This window comes from Xiphophorus couchianus, chromosome 18 (genome assembly GCF_001444195.1).
Source record: "Xiphophorus couchianus chromosome 18, X_couchianus-1.0, whole genome shotgun sequence".
Lineage (NCBI taxonomy): Eukaryota > Metazoa > Chordata > Actinopteri > Cyprinodontiformes > Poeciliidae > Xiphophorus > Xiphophorus couchianus.
In genome coordinates this window covers 26,607,667-26,626,416 of record NC_040245.1, presented here as the reverse complement: position 1 = coordinate 26,626,416, position 18,750 = coordinate 26,607,667, and the positions used below count along the sequence as shown (strand labels likewise).

General features: G+C 42.2%; 1 protein-coding gene across 3 annotated transcripts; it reads right to left on the bottom strand.

The window, feature by feature from the left end:
* Positions 1-1,133: 1,133 nt before the first annotated feature.
* On the bottom strand, positions 1,134-18,311 carry hic1 (hypermethylated in cancer 1). Of its 3 annotated transcripts, XR_003599059.1 has the most exons (3): positions 16,211-16,519; positions 3,940-11,491; positions 1,134-3,891 (listed from the first exon to the last, which is right to left on the bottom strand). XR_003599059.1 is itself a non-coding variant. In XM_028045069.1 (2 exons), exon 2 carries the CDS (start codon positions 11,472-11,474, stop codon positions 9,282-9,284), a length of 2,193 nt encoding a protein of 730 aa, XP_027900870.1. In that variant the 5' UTR covers positions 11,475-11,491; positions 17,625-18,311; the 3' UTR covers positions 1,134-9,281. The 3 variants fall into 3 exon arrangements, 2 of the variants coding, with proteins under 2 accessions (XP_027900870.1, XP_027900869.1); XM_028045069.1 differs by lacking the exon at positions 16,211-16,519 and adding an exon at positions 17,625-18,311 and having other exon boundaries at positions 1,134-11,491; XM_028045068.1 differs by having other exon boundaries at positions 1,134-11,491.
* Positions 18,312-18,750: the final 439 nt, after the last annotated feature.

Here is an 18,750-nt window from a genome sequence, read left to right as displayed (position 1 = left end):
AAGTTCAGGAACTGTGAATACTTTTGCAAGGCTTTGTAAGTTCTGATCAAAAACAAACAAACAAACAAAACTTGAACTCTCACTGTTTAACATTTTAAAATCCAGGAGCGAAGCTAATCCGGCTCTCTACCTGAGAACCCACTTGACCGTGCACATATATGCCGCTTTAAACACGCCTCATTCTGTTCATGTGCAAATTCTACCGTTAAAGTGTTTCATTCTGACAGCCAAAAAAAACCAAAAAGGAAAACGAGAAACTTTGCAGCAACATTCCTGCTGGCATCAAAAGGGAGGGGGGAGAAAAAAGAGAAAAAACCCGTCTGCACTCCAAGTTAGGGAAACAGCATTAAGTGAGACATGTGATGGATGTCAAACGTTTCGTTGTGTTTTCACCCACCGGCGGAACAGCATACAGTTTGGGGCCGGGGGGTTTGGGGGATGTCTGTCATTACACCCAGCGAATCTGATCTCTCAGGGAAGCACCTCCAGTTCATGAACGCCGATGATTTACAGCACCTGAGAGAAGAAATGCTAATTTGTTTAAAGTCGAGCTGTGATTTGTGGCTTGTTGCCTGATTCATATCAAACATCTGGAAGGCAGCGTGATTTCTTATGTGCTGGTGATAATGGGGTGAATTTTTTTTTACACAGTCTGTGTCCGCGTGCGTGCGTGTGGGTGTGTGTGCGTGTGTGTGTGCCTGCCTGGCGGGTTTTTGTTCCTGCTGACAGAGTAATGGATCTGCTCATTGTTGCATGTGGACTTGGTGTGATGTATGAGATTCATTTGAAATTCTTTGCCCTAAATGAGGCACTCACATGTCTCCATATGGGAGATTATGAACTGGAAGGGCAGCGCACTCCCGGAAAATGAACCGAAGTAGCTCATACTTGCAGTCATCATCGCACTCAAATGGGATTTATTGTGTTGTGTTTTTTTTTGCCTCATATTTTTCTATTAATGAAAAACTCGTTTCATGGGTAATCAATGTGGCTACGAATATAAATGTTTAGAATTACTATAAATCAAAGTAGCAACAAGAAATGGAGAAAAAATATATTGAAATTATTTGCACATTATACAGGTGTTCTTTTTTTATGTATAGTCAAAACAAAGGCAGAAGTTGACTTTAAAGTCCATTACGCAATTTGTTTTATTGCCAAGTTGATTTGGAGTATATCTGCAAAACAAACAGAAAAAAATACATTTTTCACATTGGCTTTTAAAAAAATAAAAGCCTTATCAACAACAACAGAAAAAAATCATCAATACGTCATTATAAAATGAATTTCTTATAAAAACCCACAATTAAATTTACACAGAAAAAGAAAAAAATAGCTATGAAACATTTGGACATGCAATAAATACATTCATTTCATGAAAGCAAGATAAGATCAATATTGACACATAAAAAGGCAGAATGTGTGTGTGTGTGTGTGTGTGGTTTTTTTTTTTTTTTTCTTTGAAATACTGTTTGGTTTAAAGTATTGCTTTTAATTGTAACCACCGCAAAAACAAAACAAAAAAAAAAAGAAGAAGAAAGGGTTGGAGTCTGGTCATGTTTTATGAAGTTCTGATGCAAACAGATCCATTTTGAAGTCCTGAAAAATCCCATTTCCCCTGCGATGTTTGGACGCGCGCGCGTTAAGTTCCGCACTTTTCCAGCTGTTTCCAACAACCGCCGTCCACAAGACACTTTAAGCTGCTGCTGAACTTTTGCATCATCCCTAAGATCCAACGTGAGTTTGATCAGATTCTGATCGACTGCATCGACGCGTAAAACGTGTTTTTATTCAGAACCAAAATAGTTGCCTTCTGCATGAGGACCCCCGAGGCTTTTGTTGGAAGGGAATCTGTCACTGGCGTGGGTTCCTCTTTAAAAATGACTTTCTCAACTAGGAGCGACACTCCAAACGGAGCAGGGCGACCTAATTAAATCTGACCTAATCTGGTGTCTGCCAGCCAGCTGCGTGTGTGTGGGCGTGTGTGTTTGAGATTTCAAAATGCTCCAATTTCTGGCTCTTTTTTTTTTTTTCTTTCATCCTTTCTCTTTGAGTTTCGAAGTTGTGCTGTAAGTCAAACGAGTCAATCCATGTTTTGTTTTTGTTTTTTTCTGCATTTAACGCAGCTGAACAGATGTAAAGTGACATGCGAACAGAAACCCTTGCACTATCCGGGCTTACAAAGGCACACACTGTGGGGTAATCATCTCGGAAGACACGACGACGTGAGCAAGCGTTTCAAAAAAAAACCTGACGAGCATTGCTGCAATCGTCAGCTCAAAAACAGCCACAACTATCGAGCTCAAGCTGTTTTATTGGGAGGGGGGGTTTCCACCCTCTCTGTTTCTGTTTCTTTTTCACTCTCAACTTCTCTCCTTTTACTTGTTCTCTCTCCATCTCCAACGCATGACTTGGCTGGTGCAACCAAGGCGCGACTCAATTGTGCAATTTCAAACATGTTTACTTTACTGGCATCTTTCTGAGCATATTTTCCCCCCTGAACATTTCCCCTCGCATTATTCTGCATTTCCTCTACAACGGCACAGCGCCTTTAATCTTCCCTTTAACACACCGTTTCTTGGCGTAAAATCTGAATGTAATAACAGCGTCGGATACTTTTTTTGTCTATTGTGTTTTGGTTTTTTTTTTTTTTTTTTTTTTGGCTCCAAGAGTTTGCACTTTCTTCAAACACGCATCAAAGCTCATTTTAAAAAAGGGGGACAGGGGGGGGGAGGACGAGAAGAAAAAGAAAGTAGCTCTCCATGTAAACATTTAGACAACAGTCATCTTCTGCATGAAAAGCAGCTGGAAGTCAAGCAAGTTAACGGGAGGGGAGGAGGAGGAGCGCAGAGCGAGGTGAAGAGGGGAGCTGTGCTCCGTCAGGGTAAAAGGGCAGCGCAGCCAAGCTGTGCACCGGTGGGAGGGAGGAGAGCCAGAGGGAGGGTGGTCGGTCGTGGGACTTCTTGGGAAAGCTAAAGGCGTAATAAAAGTTTTTGAAAAATATCACAATGCGGCGATTCCTGTTTCTTTTCTCTTTTTTTTTTTTTTGTTCGTCTAAGAAAAATGCAGTTTGGGGGGAAATAAATGGAAAGCAGCTGCTGCTTGCAATAATAAAAAAAAAAAAAAGTCTTGTTCCTCGTGCTTCTGAGCAGCGGGACAGGTAAGACCTGGAGGTCTTACAGGTGCAGCAAGTGAATACGTCAGATAACTGAGGTCATTTGCTAATTAAGACAGATTAATGTCTGTTAAGACTATAAGACAGTATTATGAATACAGCAAGGCTTCGGCATAAATAGAAAAAGTTGTTTTTTTTAAGGTTTTAAATATTAGCTAGAAAAATACTTTTTTTGTTTGTGAATATAGTGTTCAATGTAACAATTTTACTTTGTTTTGATGAAGCCTAGATTTTTTTTTATGTAGCTAAACTTAAAATGCTGGTTCAGCCAACCTGATAATTAGCTGGACTTTCCTACATAGGATATTAAGGCTGATAAATGGATTGTATTATCAATTAATATATTAAGCTGAATATATTAAGTTAAATGTAAGTTTGTTTCTGTCTGTAACATAGCCTAGCTAGTTTTGCAGATAGGGCTAACGTAAGGCGTTCTAGCTAACTGAGCTAATGATGCTAATGATGTCACTGCTAATGGACAGCACATTTTAGACTAGCTTTATGCCACCTGGTTTGAGTACATTTAAAAATGTTGCGTCAAGGTTTAGCTACCTTAGCGACACCACCGATACTAAAGTCAGTTTGCTAGCAGAGTTTCTGACCCCTGTACTACTAATGAACACTTCAGGTTGTAGAGAAAATGTTTACATGCTACGTTGTTGAGTAAATGCTAAAGCTAACAGCCGGTTTCAGGAGTGTGCATCTAGGCATACATTCTTTTAGAAACGAATAGAAGTGCCATGATATGCCAGATAAAAGAAGACCTTTACTATAATGCAAATTAGTCAGAGGCCTAGCTTGCTTAGATTTCACAGTTTGACGTGTGAAAGTCATGAAATTTGTACTTTAGTTTTGCTTTTACTTCTGTCATGTCTGCTAAGTGCTTTAGTCTTTTTGGCAAACGCTGTAAAATCTAATAAAAGTTAAACAGCGGTAGGAGAACAGGACAACTCAGCTTGTCAGAGTCACATAATCTTTTCCTGTTCTGCTGGTGGAGAAACACTTTCTTTTACAAAAACTGGCAGAGAGCTCTCTAATATGGCCTCCCCCTTTAATTTTTTTTTTCCTATTTTATATGACTACAAATCAGCTCTTAAGAACCTATTAAATAAATTTTAGAGTATCTTAATCTAAACTTTTATGGTGGCCCAGAGAGGCTTGCTGTGTTGGTTTCTCATCTAAATAACATTAACGAAGGCAAATGGCATAAAATCCCTTGGGGCTACACCAGTAAATTGAAACAAGGCTCCAATAATTTGACTGTGACTAAATTAGACAGCCACAGAGAAAAAGAAACATGCCGACATTTTTATTACTTATTTACATTTTACTTTCGGAGCCACATGAAATTATTTACAGTGCCGCGCTAAAGCTATTTCACCCCACTTGAACCATTTTCTTTTTTTTTCTTTTTTTTTACATTTTGTCAGGTTACAACCGCAACATTGTAGGTATTTAATTGAGATTTCATCTGACAGATTTACCCAAAGTAGAGAATAATTGCGAAGTAGAAGGGTAAAATGCACAAAGTCTATAAACATCCAAAAAATTAAAATCCAAAAAGTGTGGAGTGCATTTGTATTTAGCTACTTAATTCTAAATAGAATACAGATAAACTATGCTAGGGGGCTACTTTCATAATTGTAATCTATTTTCTGGTGAAAAACCAACAACTGGGCAAGTAAACAATCTTCAATATAAACCCTAAAATACAATGAAGCAGCTTAGATGAAAACATTCAAGTGTTAAACTGGCCCAGTCCATACAAAAACCCTTGTTGAGGATAATAATAAGAGAAATCAGTTGTGCAAAGGCTTTGCAAGCAAAGAATTAGCTAGTTTGCAAAATTTAGATCAAAATGAATAAAAATGCAAGCCACACTTTTCAGATTAATATTCGGTAATGAAATAAAATGGAAAACTATGACCTTCTTCATCCCACTTTATAGTGATGCACGGCTCCAACGAGATGCACTCAAGTTTGCAGTTGTAATGCAACAAAACATGACATTGTAAAGATTAATAGGGTAACATCTCAGATACAAACAGCATATATATATATATATATATATATATATATATATATATGTATATAACCCTCAAGTCCTGGTCACTGTGCAACTTCTAAAGCACACACCCACCCAAGCTCCTAAAGCTCAGTGACACTGAGCAGAAGTTTTATTCCCAAAGAGCAAATAAGAGGAAGGAACAGAGAAGATACAGTCCACTGCTTTTCTGAATCCAGAGCTTCAGAAATACGAACAGGCTTTCCATACTGAGACAATGGCTCACGTCCACCCCGCTGCGTTCTCCCCGCTTCTCTCCCTCCCCATATCTGCTTGTGAGCAGAAACACACGGCACATCCTGCTCAGCGCTGCTCACCAGCCAAAAGTTCACTTCCTGCTCCTCAGCTCTTCTCCTTCACAGCAAAAAAAAAACACAGCTCATCTTATGCCCATGTAGCGCAGTGACAGACAAACAATCAAGTGAATAGATGCCCTATAGATGCTCGGCCAACGCACTCTGCTGCACACGTTAAAGCAGATGAAGAAAATTTCAGAGAGTGCATACTGTAAAACAAAAAAACAAAAAAAAAACGATTCAAGCATTATCTTTCCGTTTCCGCTCAGCGCAGATTTGAAGTGGAAACGTATCGTGTTATTTTGGTGGTGCTGGCAAGGAGTTGGATTTTCACTCAAGCCAGTGAATGAGAGAGAGCAAAGGAGCCTCGAATTCCCACGACTCACATCCGCTTGTTCCTACATTTTACGACACATGCACTTGTTTATGGAGCGTGTTGTTTTTGCTTTGTGTTGTTTTTTTTTCTGCCAGCGAGAGCCCTGCGAGCAGTTGTTTTAGACTTTTTGGTCACGGAGCTCAGCTGAAGGCACCAGGCAGCCGAGAACAAACAAGCCGACTTCCTCTGCGCGAGCGCGACCTCTGTCTGGCCGGTGTCAAGAGTTCAACATCTTCAGGGGAAAAAGGGGGCAGAGCGACGTGAGGTTAGTTTCCGAGATACTGCCGGTCTGTTTGAGGAAGTGCTGATGAGGCATCACATCACGTCGTTGTGGGTGGGGGAGATATTTCAAAACACAGCACTTGTCACCTAGATATCGCCGTACATGTGGCTAAAGAAAATTTCAAAACATAAAAACGCAAACCGTGTATACCCAGTTATTAAAAATCACAAACATTTACAGCCTCTAATGGTGTAGGAGTAAAACGAAGCGCCTCTTTGAGGACGACAGTAACTATATATGAAAAGCAAAACATAACAACACATGTCATCTCTTCACCCATAAAACCATAATAGGAAAAGTAATGTTCAAACACACGAAGAAAAACCACAGGTTTAAAAACAGGGACTGCTGCCCCCTTAGTAAAGAAATAGGTGTATTTGTCATGGGGGTGGTGAGGCCGATATTTTTGGGCTAAGGTTTACAAAATCTTAGCTGGGTTCAGTCCTGAGGTAAGCACCAGTCTTTTTGTTGTGTTTTTTTTCCCTTTCTTTTTCAACGTGCGCCACAAATCAAAAAGAAGACAAGAACAGAAAGTCACAAGATAAAGCATGCTCGATATGATCATATGCTACTGGAAGAGACGCCCTTAAATTATTTTTACATTTGAAAAAAAAAAAAAAAACATATTCACAAAAGTGAGGCACTTTTTTTTTTTTTTTTACTTTAAGGCTTTCAGAATAACTATTTCTGTCACAGTGTATTTATGGCTTTAGTCTTCACATTCACCTCCAGAGGTTGGCGTTGGCACTATAGTGGTCAATTTTTTATTTTTATTTTTTCTCCCTAATCTAAATCAAGAACTAGCTATAAATAGAAAGAAAAAAAAGGCCGATATATTCTTTGGTGGAAAAAATTGCAGACAAAGAAAAAAAAAAAAGTGCCTTCAAAACACAATTTTTTTTTTTTAAGTGCTCTTTGTGTTTTCAAGTTGGAAGAATTCCTCGGTCAGGAAATAAGTTTTTATCTCAAAACTTTGGCTTGAGCGGGACTGGCTGGGGGGGGGAGAGGCAGAGAGGCAAGAGGAGACACTTGGGGCTCGGATGTAACGTTTTACAGTGGATCAGAGGAGTGAGATGGCAGGCGTGAAATGGGACATCATGCCGGCGAGCAAGTGCGAATTGTCCAGGAGAAAGTGGGATTTCACAGGGATTTACTGGAGGACAGCAGCTGGGGGAGAGCTTGTTCACCCCACCGGCTTGTTCAGGGAAGAGTCACAACAGGCTGCTTTCTTCTGATCCTGTTGCTGACAGATTAGCAGCCTGCTGTGTGCGAAGGGGAATATCGTCCCTCTAAGTTGGTAGAGTGCTTATAAGGCAAGGGGCCACAGCAATGCCGAAAAATGAGAGGGATGAGAAGCCATGGGCCAGCATGAGTTAGAGGTGGAGGGGGGGAAAAAAAGATTGTATAAAGAGTCACAATTCCTAGTCCTGGAAATTCTGGATTAAATCAAAATGCTCAAAAATTGATTTTAAAATGCGTTTTAAATTTAAATTTAATAGAATAATTCTCTGATCATTTTTTTTTATTTCAGATAAACCACGCAGCTAAGCTAACCTAATGCTGGTAATTTATGTTGCAGAATTTTATGCGCAATCCCTGCTTTAGTGTGAATGTAAACTGATTAGATTTGATGCAGTATGGGATATTAAAGAATTGCTTTAAATAAATCTGTTTCTCTTATCATGCAAATCATTTAAATACAATCTCCGGAGCGTTTGAGTGGAAAAAATTGGTTTTCGTTTAAAAAAAAAAAACACTTCTGAATTGAATCGTGACCATGAAAATCGAATGGAATCGAAAGATTTGCATCGCTAATGAGGACACTCGTGAAATTATTAGACTGAGTAAAAAATAGTACAGAGTCCCATTATTAAAACCAAACAGTCTTCCTTACAGAAGAAACAAATTAATATAGTGAGGGAGGGAGAGGTTCAGTGTTACTCAGTGCTCCATCATGCAGCCCCTGGAATCTAAGGAAGCGTCCACAACAAGGCCTCTGACCACTGTTGACCATCACTCAATTATTAAAATAGAAACAAAGTCTGTCAGTCAATGACAGACTCCTTCGTCACCAATTCAGCCCCAGCGTACGCCTCTCTGCCTCTCTGTTTCTACAAAAGCACAAACCAACACCCGCGAGTCGGCGTGAACAGGGATTAGTGTGTCATCAGCTGGGTATGTGCAATCATGTCCCACTCATGAGATCACAGGGCTCTGCTCAGTGCATCTCCAAAACAGCTGAAAGCTAAGGAACATTTGTCACACTGCAGAGGAAGCTTTAGCTCAAGAGTGGTTGAAAGCCGGGTGTAAAGCCGATTAAGCCACCGCTGCTGTCACATAAGGGATGAGCATTTATCCACACAGAGCCCCGCCCCTCGCTTGGGAGTGGGGGAAAAAAAAAAAGGCATAGAGAAATGCATTACGTTTCAGCTATTTCACATAAAAGGGGGAGACAAGCAAAGAATCAAGACACACAAAGTATCCCGTACCCCAAGATTGTACAAAAAAAGAAAATAATAATAATAATAAAAAATCCAGGTGAGTTGCTTTTTTCTTGATGTTGTTTAGACCTTAAAAGTCCTGAATATTGAAAAAACAAAAGTCCTGAATATTGTTCCTTTTGTGCTTTTTTCTTTTTCTTTTCATACATGAATAGTACACAGGTTTAGGGTCAGATTGCAAAGTATCTCTGCAACATGTTTTCTTTGGATTTCATCATATACAAAAATAAATAAATTTCCTTTTGGTTTTGACTTAGTCACTATGGCTCAATGGTTGGAATTAAGAAAAAAAACATGTTTGTTTGCATAGACTGTACATAAATACTGAAGTTCTTTCATCGAGTGTCCCTTGGTCACAGAAAGTAGAGCTCCTTTATGAAGGAGGATTTAAAAAGATACATTAGATGCATAGAAAGGCACTTACAGTCTAAACAGTTCGGTGTGCATGAGCAAGACCCAGTTCCACTCGGGCCTGGTCTGAGGTGCAGAGGAAGATATGGAGTTGAGGTGAATGGCTTTCAAATACTGCAAACTGTGAGTGCGCGCAGACATGTCTGTGATTGCCAACTTCACATATCAAATGTCTTAGCTGGGCGAGTAGCGGTCGATGGTTCGGCTGTCAGAGATTGGCTGGGGAGGAGGAGGAAGTGGTTGGCCCATGATGTCCATCTTTTCATGGGTGAGGCCCAGATGCTCCGACGCAAGCTTGGTGAGCGGGTAGAGGCACTCAATGGCCTTTGCGTCTGCCACCAGTTGCTGCTGCGCTTGAAGGAGAAGCTCGTTGGCCTTCTCCTGCTTCAGCCCCAGGTGCTCCGCTGCGTACTTGCTCAGGGGGTATATGCCCTCTGCAAAATCCAGCTTCAGCTTCCCGTCTGCCGTCAGGCCGCCTCCGGTCCCCCCACCGCTGTGCATCTTCATGTGGCTGATGAGGTTGCGCTGCTGGGCAAACTTCCCCCCGCACACCTGACATTCATAGGGCTTTTCCCCAGAGTGGATGCGCATGTGCTCAGTGAGGCGGTACTGGCGAGTGAAGCGCATCCCACATGAATCGCAGGCGAAAGGCTTGAGGCCCAGGTGGCTGCGCATGTGGCGCGTCATGGTGCCGCGCTGTGTGAATTTCTTGCCGCAGATGCTGCAGGGGTAAGGCCGCGTCAGCCAGTGCGTCTTCTCGTGTTGGCGCAACGTGGCCGGATCTTTGTAAGACTTATCGCAGTTGGAACAGCGGTAAGGTCTGATCATCTCCCCGATGGTTCCTGAATTCAGGCCCTGGTCAGATTTGGTCTCCAGATGCGACATGCTGTTTGGAGTATTGCCGCTGTTGAGGTTTCCGTAACCGTTCGTGTTGCCGCCAATGCCTTTGGTGCCGCTGTTGTTGTTGTTGTTACCCATCTCCCCAACAGAGCTGTACAGTTCCTCCTCTGTATGTGTCTCCACATGTGCGTTGAGCTGCTCTGAGCTTGGGAAGCCTTTATCGCAGGGGATGCAGACGTACAAATTGTCCCCGAAGCTTTCGGGCTCGTACGGCATGTGGAATCTCCCGATGGGGCCGGTAGGGGACGGACGGCCCTCGCTGCTGCCCGTCTCCTCCGTGCCAGAGCCACTCTTGTCATCCACACCTTCGCTCTCCTCCCCTGGCTTGTGATGATTGTGATGCTGGTCCCCGTTCTCAGCCCCTTCCTCTTCATCCTCATCCTCATCGTCATCTTCCCCAGCGTACGGCAGGGGCTCGTGTTTCACCCAGCGGTAGATGTTTCCCATTTCTCTTCCTGCTTCTCCACCTTCTGTCGGGGTGTCAGGGCTGACGGGGCATGGGTAGCGGTCTGTCCCTTGGGAACCTGAGCGATGTAGATGAGGCAGGTGGGGGGCTAAGGGCTGATTTAGGTGGGGAAAAGGTGGAGGGGTGAGGGAACCTGCCTGGTCGACAGACTCCATCTTTTCGGACATAAAAGCTCTCCCATTTGCCCCCTGAATGGGACTAGTGGCTCCACTTAGAGTTCCATCCCGCTCCTCATTGCTGTGACTGTTTGCCATATGGGTTTGAGAGGGTGTGTGCTGAGACTGGGAGGTGGGGCTTTTTTTGGAAAGATCGAGGCCGAAGCTGGGGGAGCAGTTCCTCTCGGCGTGGCCTGGGCGTCCCAGCTGAGCAGGCAGAGATGGGAACACCTGAGAGGTCTGGTTGGACGTGGGGGCATACAGCTCGCCGCTATGGATGGTTATTCGATGGGGGACCAGCTCATCCAGCGACGGTGCTCTGGGTGTGTTAAGAATCCCCCCTGGAGGACAGGACTGAATCACAGGAGTAGAAACCCTATACCTGCCTCCACCTCCTAAGCCCATGCTGCTGGGCACCATTTTTGGGTAAGGTAGAAATGCGGGACCGGGACGGGGAGGGTACTTCCCAATTCTCCTCAGCTTCTTTTTGCACAAGGCCACCAAGTCGAGCAGCTGCAGATAGCTGGCCGCTGCCAAGACGGCACCTAGATTGGGTTCAGTGGGGGACGTGGGGTCTCCCTCACTGAGGCGCCCGGTGTAGATGTAGTCCAGGATCACCCTGAAGACGGCTGGACTCACCATCTCGTGGTCAAGGTTGATGAGATTGTCGTGGACCACCAGGGACTTCAAGTAGTGGCTGCTGGCGGCCAGAATGTTCTTGTGAGCTCTGAAGAGCGCATTCTGCACCACAATGATGACATCACACAGAAAACCTTTGGTGCGCTGGCTGTTGAGCTGCAGGAGGAGATCCCTAGCATGACTTGGAACTTCCATGGCATCCAGCATAGTCTTCAGTCCACCACCTGCAAGAGCAAAAATCTGTAAAATTTCATGCAGAAGTTGTCGTTCTGAAGTCAGCAAAAAGTGATATACACAACAACATGAATGAATCAAAGGAAAATGTTTTTAAAAAGTAAATACTTTTGCATACTGGATTAATGAGAGTTTGATTCATAGCACATGAATGCATTTTGAATTAAAGTTATTGTTACAATTACAGATGTGCGGAGAAATGAGTGCACAGAGCATGCTGCTGCAGCTGGACAGGTTGGAAGGTAAAAAATCTGATGTTTTTTCCGATCAGCGAACACAACATTCGTAAACACTTGCAGATTGTTGTAACAACACTTTGAAGTGAAAGCTGCTACTGTTAGCCTTCTCCAGTATCAGTGAGGTGCACACACAGATATATGAAGCTAAATGGATCAGTGGATGCTTTTTTCTGACAACTGCACACTATTTGGTCTTAGTATCTAGTGAAATACCCTGCAGTATTATCATTCTTAATTTATTTTCTACGTTTGTTTGCATGAATCCACGTGCTTCAATATCCTGTCACATACACCTGAATTTTTCCACCGTGGAACAATAAAGGATTCTATTTTAAGCTAGTCTATTTTAATTCTTTGGAGTTCATTCAGGTCTCAAAAGAGCAAGGTTAATAGCAGTTCACAGTAAGGCTGTAAAAAATAGAACGAAGTTGTTATTTTTTATCTTTTTTGGGTTTTCAAAATCTATCTTTCGGGGAACATGTTGAGCTTAGACATGCTAGCAGCTCTTTTCAAAATCTCAGCGTTAAGTTCGGTGACGCTAACCCTGCTAATGGCTAACATAAAATGCTAAAGAAAGCTTAGAATATACACTCTACAGTTTATCATTATCCTTCCACAGACTGCTGTCTCTTCTTCTAATTTAAATAATGACTTTTTCTAACTTCGAACACATACAGCTCTGGGTCAAATGAAGAGCCCGCTGCACTGAACCCCACTGAAAGCCTCCTGGTTATTCCACCAAATATTGATTTCTGAACTCTTCCTGAGTTAAAACGTTAGTGTTGTTGTTTCGAAATGAATATGAACTTGTTCTCTTTGCATTATTTGAGGTCTGAAAACACTGTATTTTCTTTGTTGTTTTGACCATTTCTCATTTCCTACAAATAAATACAAATTTTTTGCTTGGAATTTCAGAGACATGTTGTCAGTAGTTCATAGGATAAAAGAACAATGTTCATTTTACTCAAACATATCAATATTAAAAGTAAAAAACAAAGAAACTGATCATTTCAAGTCGTCTCTTAATTTTTTCAGAGCGGCATATATTTTTAACCTTGTTTTTTTTTTTTTAGATGTATATATATTTATTTTATTTTTTTTTCTCTTATTACATTTCTTGAAGAGAAATCCAAATTGGCCAAAACCGGAACCAGCAGCTTTGCAAAAGCTGAGAAGTAGGCCACAAAATTCCAATTTTTAATAACAGCCTCTATTTAATTTTGCATTTTATGATTTAGGTTGAAACCTCTTCTGACTCCACCTGACGGGAATGAAAGGGAAGTGTGTGGGAAGCGTCCACGAGGGCCCGTCAGCAACAGTGAACTTTTGCTGAAGGTGAGCACTGGGAATGGTTTTCTCATTAGCAGAAACTCAAGTCTGCGCACTGACCTCCTACTCGGCGAGCAAAACGAGAGAGAAAGAGCTTGAGTTACCCAAACCTCAGATATACATCTATTCTGTAAATTGCCAGCTTCCTGCTAAAGGTACTCCAGAGGAGCGAGCGCGGAGCTTTCCACAAAGTGAGAGACGAATGCTTCACAAGTGTGATGAACAGCAGGTATAAACCGGCGGGGAGGAAGGACGCGTTCCAAAAACAGAGAGAGCTCCAGCTCGCTCTTTCCCCTCAGTCATATAAGGACCACAGAGCGCACGAGGTGTAAATCAGCGTTAGACGGTTCGATACTTTGCACTGAGGCGGATCCGGGAATCACACGCGCACACACACACCCCAACGCACGCACGCACGCACTTAAACATCAACACTGATTGTTCCATCGGGCCTAAAATAAATGCATGAAAAGCGCCGTATTGTTCAAGCGGTGGCATCCGAGGACAGTTTACTTCTGAGATTAAACGTCTCCAGCCGTCCCCCAGGGGCCTTGGTGTCACTGATGGGGAAACAAGCAACTAAATAAATATCATGTCATCCATCTGATCGCAGTCTTCCTGAGACCAGCTCATTCACTTCTTGTTTATTTCACCCGCGGTGCGAGCAACGAGGAAGTATGAACTTTTAGAAAACCTTGACGAGTGAACGCATAACAGGAGGAACTCGTGAAGAAGAAGAAAAAAATCTCACGCTGATTTTTTTATCCTTTTTTTTTTTTTTTAAGTGCAGATTCTTGAAACTCGTGGGGAATTCTTAGCACTGTTTCTGATGATTTTTTTTTTTGCAAGTGCATGTTCACCATGGCAAACGACAAAACGGAAAGTCAGTCACAGTGAGGAGTGGCAATTGTAACGGTAATTTCAAAATGCAAACTCCAGCATGGGTTTTCGTTGTTGCTTTGTTTTTGTCTATAAACGGCCTGATCATGACAATAAACACCAAGAGATGACGAAGAAAGAACGCCTCAGATGGATCAGACTCTGTGAGGTCACTGTCACTGCATATGTTCACACCTCTGACCACTTTTTTTTCTCCGTCTTGCTTCTGTGGCCTGCTGCCTTTCTAACTCGCAGCGTCCGTCGGGACGCGCTGGGTGTAGAAGTGAACCAGATGAAAGCACTGGCTCAACTTTGTGGACTTGCTGAAATTGTCTCTCTCCGCTCCACTCAGCTCATTATCGCTTGGTGTGGAACTCTGATACCATCAGCGTGCCTTCTCAAGCAGCAGGCCGGCGCATCAAGCAACGGCTGCGTCGGAAGCGCAAAAAAGAAAAGAAGAAGAAAAAAAAAACAGTCTCCCTTCTTGCACTGACTTATATTTGTGAGGACACATATTAAACAAAGCTCAACCTTAACAGCATTGCACCTAAGTTATGTTGTGCGTACAACACATTATTCTGGGTTATGTGTTGTGGTGACAACAAGCATGATAGCTGCGGTCTAACCATGAAGACACCAAGTTTTGTTTTGTTTTGTTTTTTGGGCTGTTCAAAACATTGACATTTCCTTTGAATTTAGCCAAGCTCATTTAACTCTGCTTACTTAGTACTTGTTTTATTTTTATTTTCTGCAGCACACAAGCAAATGTTCTAAGATTTTAACATCAGCTGCAGCCGTCTGAGTGTAAGTATAAGCACTAAAAAAAAAAAAAAAAAAAAAAGTTCTTGTTAAGAGTTTGGTCAGCAGAGATCAGAATCAGTTTCCTGCTTTTAATGTCAACGCCTATATATATATATATATATATATATATATATATATATATATATATATATATATTTATTTATTTATTTATTTATTTATTTATAAAACTCCTCACAGATATTTGAGATGCTGTTTAAAAGGGACACGTTAATTTCTACGGGAATAAACGCGGTGACAAACGAGAAAGCTAAAACCATCACGTTAATTTATAACCTGCAATTTCCTTCCAGTCAAACCCAGAGCGGAGCCAGTGTCTGAAGAACTGTCGATTTGTTCATTTGCTCGTTCAATTCCCCCATTTCGAGTGTGATTTCCAATTCACTGGAATCCAATTTTGATGTGTTTTTTTGGGGGGGCGGGGGGGAATTCGTCGAGAAAGGGAGTGACACCCTCCCCCTCCCCCCGTCTGAGAGCCGGAGCAGGCGCACTCAGCACAGACAGAGAGAGAGAGAGGGCTCCGGGCTCCGGGGGTCGCAGGGAGGCACAGCGCTCCTCTCAGCCTCCGTCCGTAATCTGTTTTACTCCGCTTCGTTTATTGCGCAGTAAACCGAATCACGAGTGAACCCGGCATTTCTGATGCGAGCCCATCCCCACCTCTTCCCATCCAGCTCACAAATGAAATGTCAGAAAGTGTAGAATCGCCAGCAAAAAAGAAAAAAAAAGAAGACGAAGAAGAAGAAAACGTGTCAACTAATTATGCAGTGAGAATGTTGCTGAAAGCAGCTACAGACGTGTCATCAACGCCAAAGAAGTCACTTCAAATCTCGCTTTGGCCAAAGGAAACCCAATTATTGTCTTCTCTACGAGGGCGATACGCAGCGCGTGGACGTCGTTGCCCGCTGTATTAAATCAACAGCATGACTAATGTTGCGTTAAAAACTAAAACAAGGAGGCAAAAAAGTGATGGAGGGGGAAGAAATGGTTTGAAAACGATGCAGGACGGGATGTTAAAAATGCAGAATTAAAGACGTTACCGGTCGTTTTAGGTGACAGCGTTCATTCTTACGCACGTAAAAATAAAATAATAGAATAATCCGCATTATATAACGAATGTAATATTCTCCGTTAATAATTTTTTTTTTTTAATCCGACTATCGTTAGATCGTCTAATGTGTGATAAAGAGAGCAACCACTCTGTTGTTGATCAACTTCGACTTGGACAAAAACGCAGCAGAATGTACACTGACTTTAACAAGAAAAAAAAAAAATAATAATAATAATAATAATAATAATAATAATAAAAATAATAAGAATAAAAGAAAACTCAGATAAAGAAAATAGGATAAAGCTCCGTCGCTCTGCTGCCGGTTCTGAACCGGACTGCAGAAATGTCATACTTCCTCCCACCGCGTCTTTCTGCCTGAGCGGCTCGGCTCTTACCTGCATGCCCGATGTCTTCTGCCATCCGATCTAAGTCTCCCTTAATGATCATCTCAGCAGTATCTGGGAGTCATATCTGACGTTTCAGTGTTCAACTGCCAGCCTCCAAAAACCCATGCCAGTTTTCCGAGCGCGTCTGCCAGCTCTCTCTCTCTTCCTCTCTCTATCTCTCTCTCTGTCTCGCTCTCCCTCTCTCTCTTCTTTTTTTATGATTATTAATTGATATGAATTTCTTCTCGCTCCTTGGGTCCGTCCTCCCTTCCACCTACGTTTTTCTTTGTCCTCCCACTGTCTCTCACTGCCCCGCCTCTCTTTCTTATTCTTTAAGGAAAAAAAACATATATATCTATATATTCATATATGCTTGCCCCAGCATCATCACCCCCCTTCCCCTCTTCTCTTTCTCTCTTTTCTTTCTATCTTTCTTTTCTGTCTCTCTCTTAATTTCCTTAGCTATTTTTGAGTCTGCCCAATAACGCGGACCGAGATGATAATGGAGCCTCTGTGCGCCTTAAGTGTTTTAGCGCCCCGTGTGATGTCAGTCTATAATAAAACTAAAAGGTAACATCGAGGGCAGGAACTTCAAGTGACCCCGACGTGAACTCCTCAACACATCGTCTTAAAGGGACAGGCAGCCGTCGTGTAGCTCCGACGGTAGACTTCGGAGATGTTGGGGAAATAATTTGCGGGGGAAAAAAATAAAAATAAAAAAATAAATACTATCAAGTAGTACATCGTATTTATTTATTTATTTATTTATTTATTTATTTATTTATTTCGATTTAGTCCCAAGATGCAATTTCAATTTGACTTTTATTTTATCCTGAGAAGTTGGTTCATTTGTCTTCTGCTTTACTCCATTTGCTAAAAGAGGGAAGGGAAAGGTCGTCCACTTTTTTCACAAATATGCAAGAAATTCCCGTCAAATTAAGCTATAAACGTTCAATTTCTAGACAATAGAGCCAGTAGGAGGTTTGACTGGACACCTGCTGTGCAACATTAAGTCCTCTAATCGTCGGCTGAGACAGATCCAGCCGATGCGTTGTTTACGCAAAAGGCCTTCTGGGCGAACGACTGTAAACATGATAAATACACCAAATTGAAAGTTTGCATTTCCTTTTCATTTAGGACGTGTCAATACCATATTTGAACTTTGTTTGCCTTATTTATTCTCAAGTTTCTTTTGAATTGCTAAATGCTGTCGACACCACATTTCGGCAAATATTACAGCTTAATTTTTATTTTATTTTTATTATTATTATTATTATTATTCAAGATAAACGGACGAGTCAAATCCACATGCATGGTCCGCGTCCGCTTTATTCAAAAAGATTGAAAAGGAAACCTTACAAGAAACCCTTGGATGAACTCATCCCTGCGGTCTGGATGCCATCCCTGCCCCCCTCTCTCTTACCTCGGACTCATGTCTGGTGCTCCCGCCGCGCGTCTTCGCTCCTTTTCGGCATCCGCCCCCCAACCACCACCTCCAGCCGCCGCTGCTGTAATCTCCGCTGTTCCCCACTGGAGTCCTGCGAAAAGCCCAGAGAGAGGAAGGAAGGAATGTCTCCCCAGGACTCTCTCCCTCTCTGCGTCTCCCAGTCTCAGTTCCCCTCTCTCCGCAAGTCGAGATTTTCTCACGCGTTAACAGGACTATCTGACACTTCGGTGCTGTATTTTTTTTGGGGGTCCGATCGGACCAAACACGCGGCCCCGGCCGAGAGTCTGCGCGCACAGCGACACCTAACGGCGGAGCGGCGTATGGAGCCGATTATCCGGGGCCAGGCCAGAACGGGGAGGTTCTGAGTTTTGTTTTCCCGGAAGATAACAGGAAATGCACAATGGGTTCAGTGACATTTTACTAACCATAGATAAAAGTTTAAATATTATCTTTTCAGATCCACAGTGAGATATAAAGTGATGGACTTTAGATACTGTATCTGTGTTGTGACATGGCAAACTTATTGTTGTTATCATTTAAATGTATGATGTATTTTCTCTGTTCCAAACATGGTTGATCTTACAAATACTGGCTTTAATGATGAAAGCTCCAACAGGACGATGATGTTAGCACATTAAAATCGTCTGTAGTTAAAATTAGTTTTCTGTAACGACCCCGACCTCAACCCTATTAAACATGGAATAAGCTGAAAAAAACTGAGTCAAAAATCCAGAAACTTGTCAACAGCTGCAAGAAGTGCGTAGTGGAGGTCAGACTTGCTTTAGGCCAATGTGTGTGTGCATTTACCTGAGCCTCTATGTACAAAATGAACTTTAAATTTAAATGTTTGCACCCAGGTCTGTTAAAGGTGGTGTATTTGTGTATTTACACATATAGTGTAAATATAATATAAATAGTGCGCCATTTTATAGCACAGTCAAGAAGCTATGTTACCTATAGTTATAAAAGTGCTGTATAAATCAAACAGAACTTAGAAGGAATCTGAGTTCAAACTTTGACGCTTTGAAATTGGGCCTCTGTCTCTTTAAGAGGCTCCCGCTCTCTCCGCCTCACCGCCTTGAGCTTCACAGTATTGCTTTTC

What these genes read in the sequence shown, in the direction of transcription:
- hic1 (XM_028045068.1), bottom strand. Translation starts at nt 16,262, where the DNA reads ATGATCATTAAGGGAGACTTAGATCGGATGGCAGAAGACATCGGGCAT. An exon ending in AGAAGACATCGGGCATGCAG is followed by an intron (nt 11,492 to 16,210) that starts GTAAGAGCCGAG and finishes TTGCTCTTGCAG; the next exon opens with GTGGTGGACTGAAGACTATG.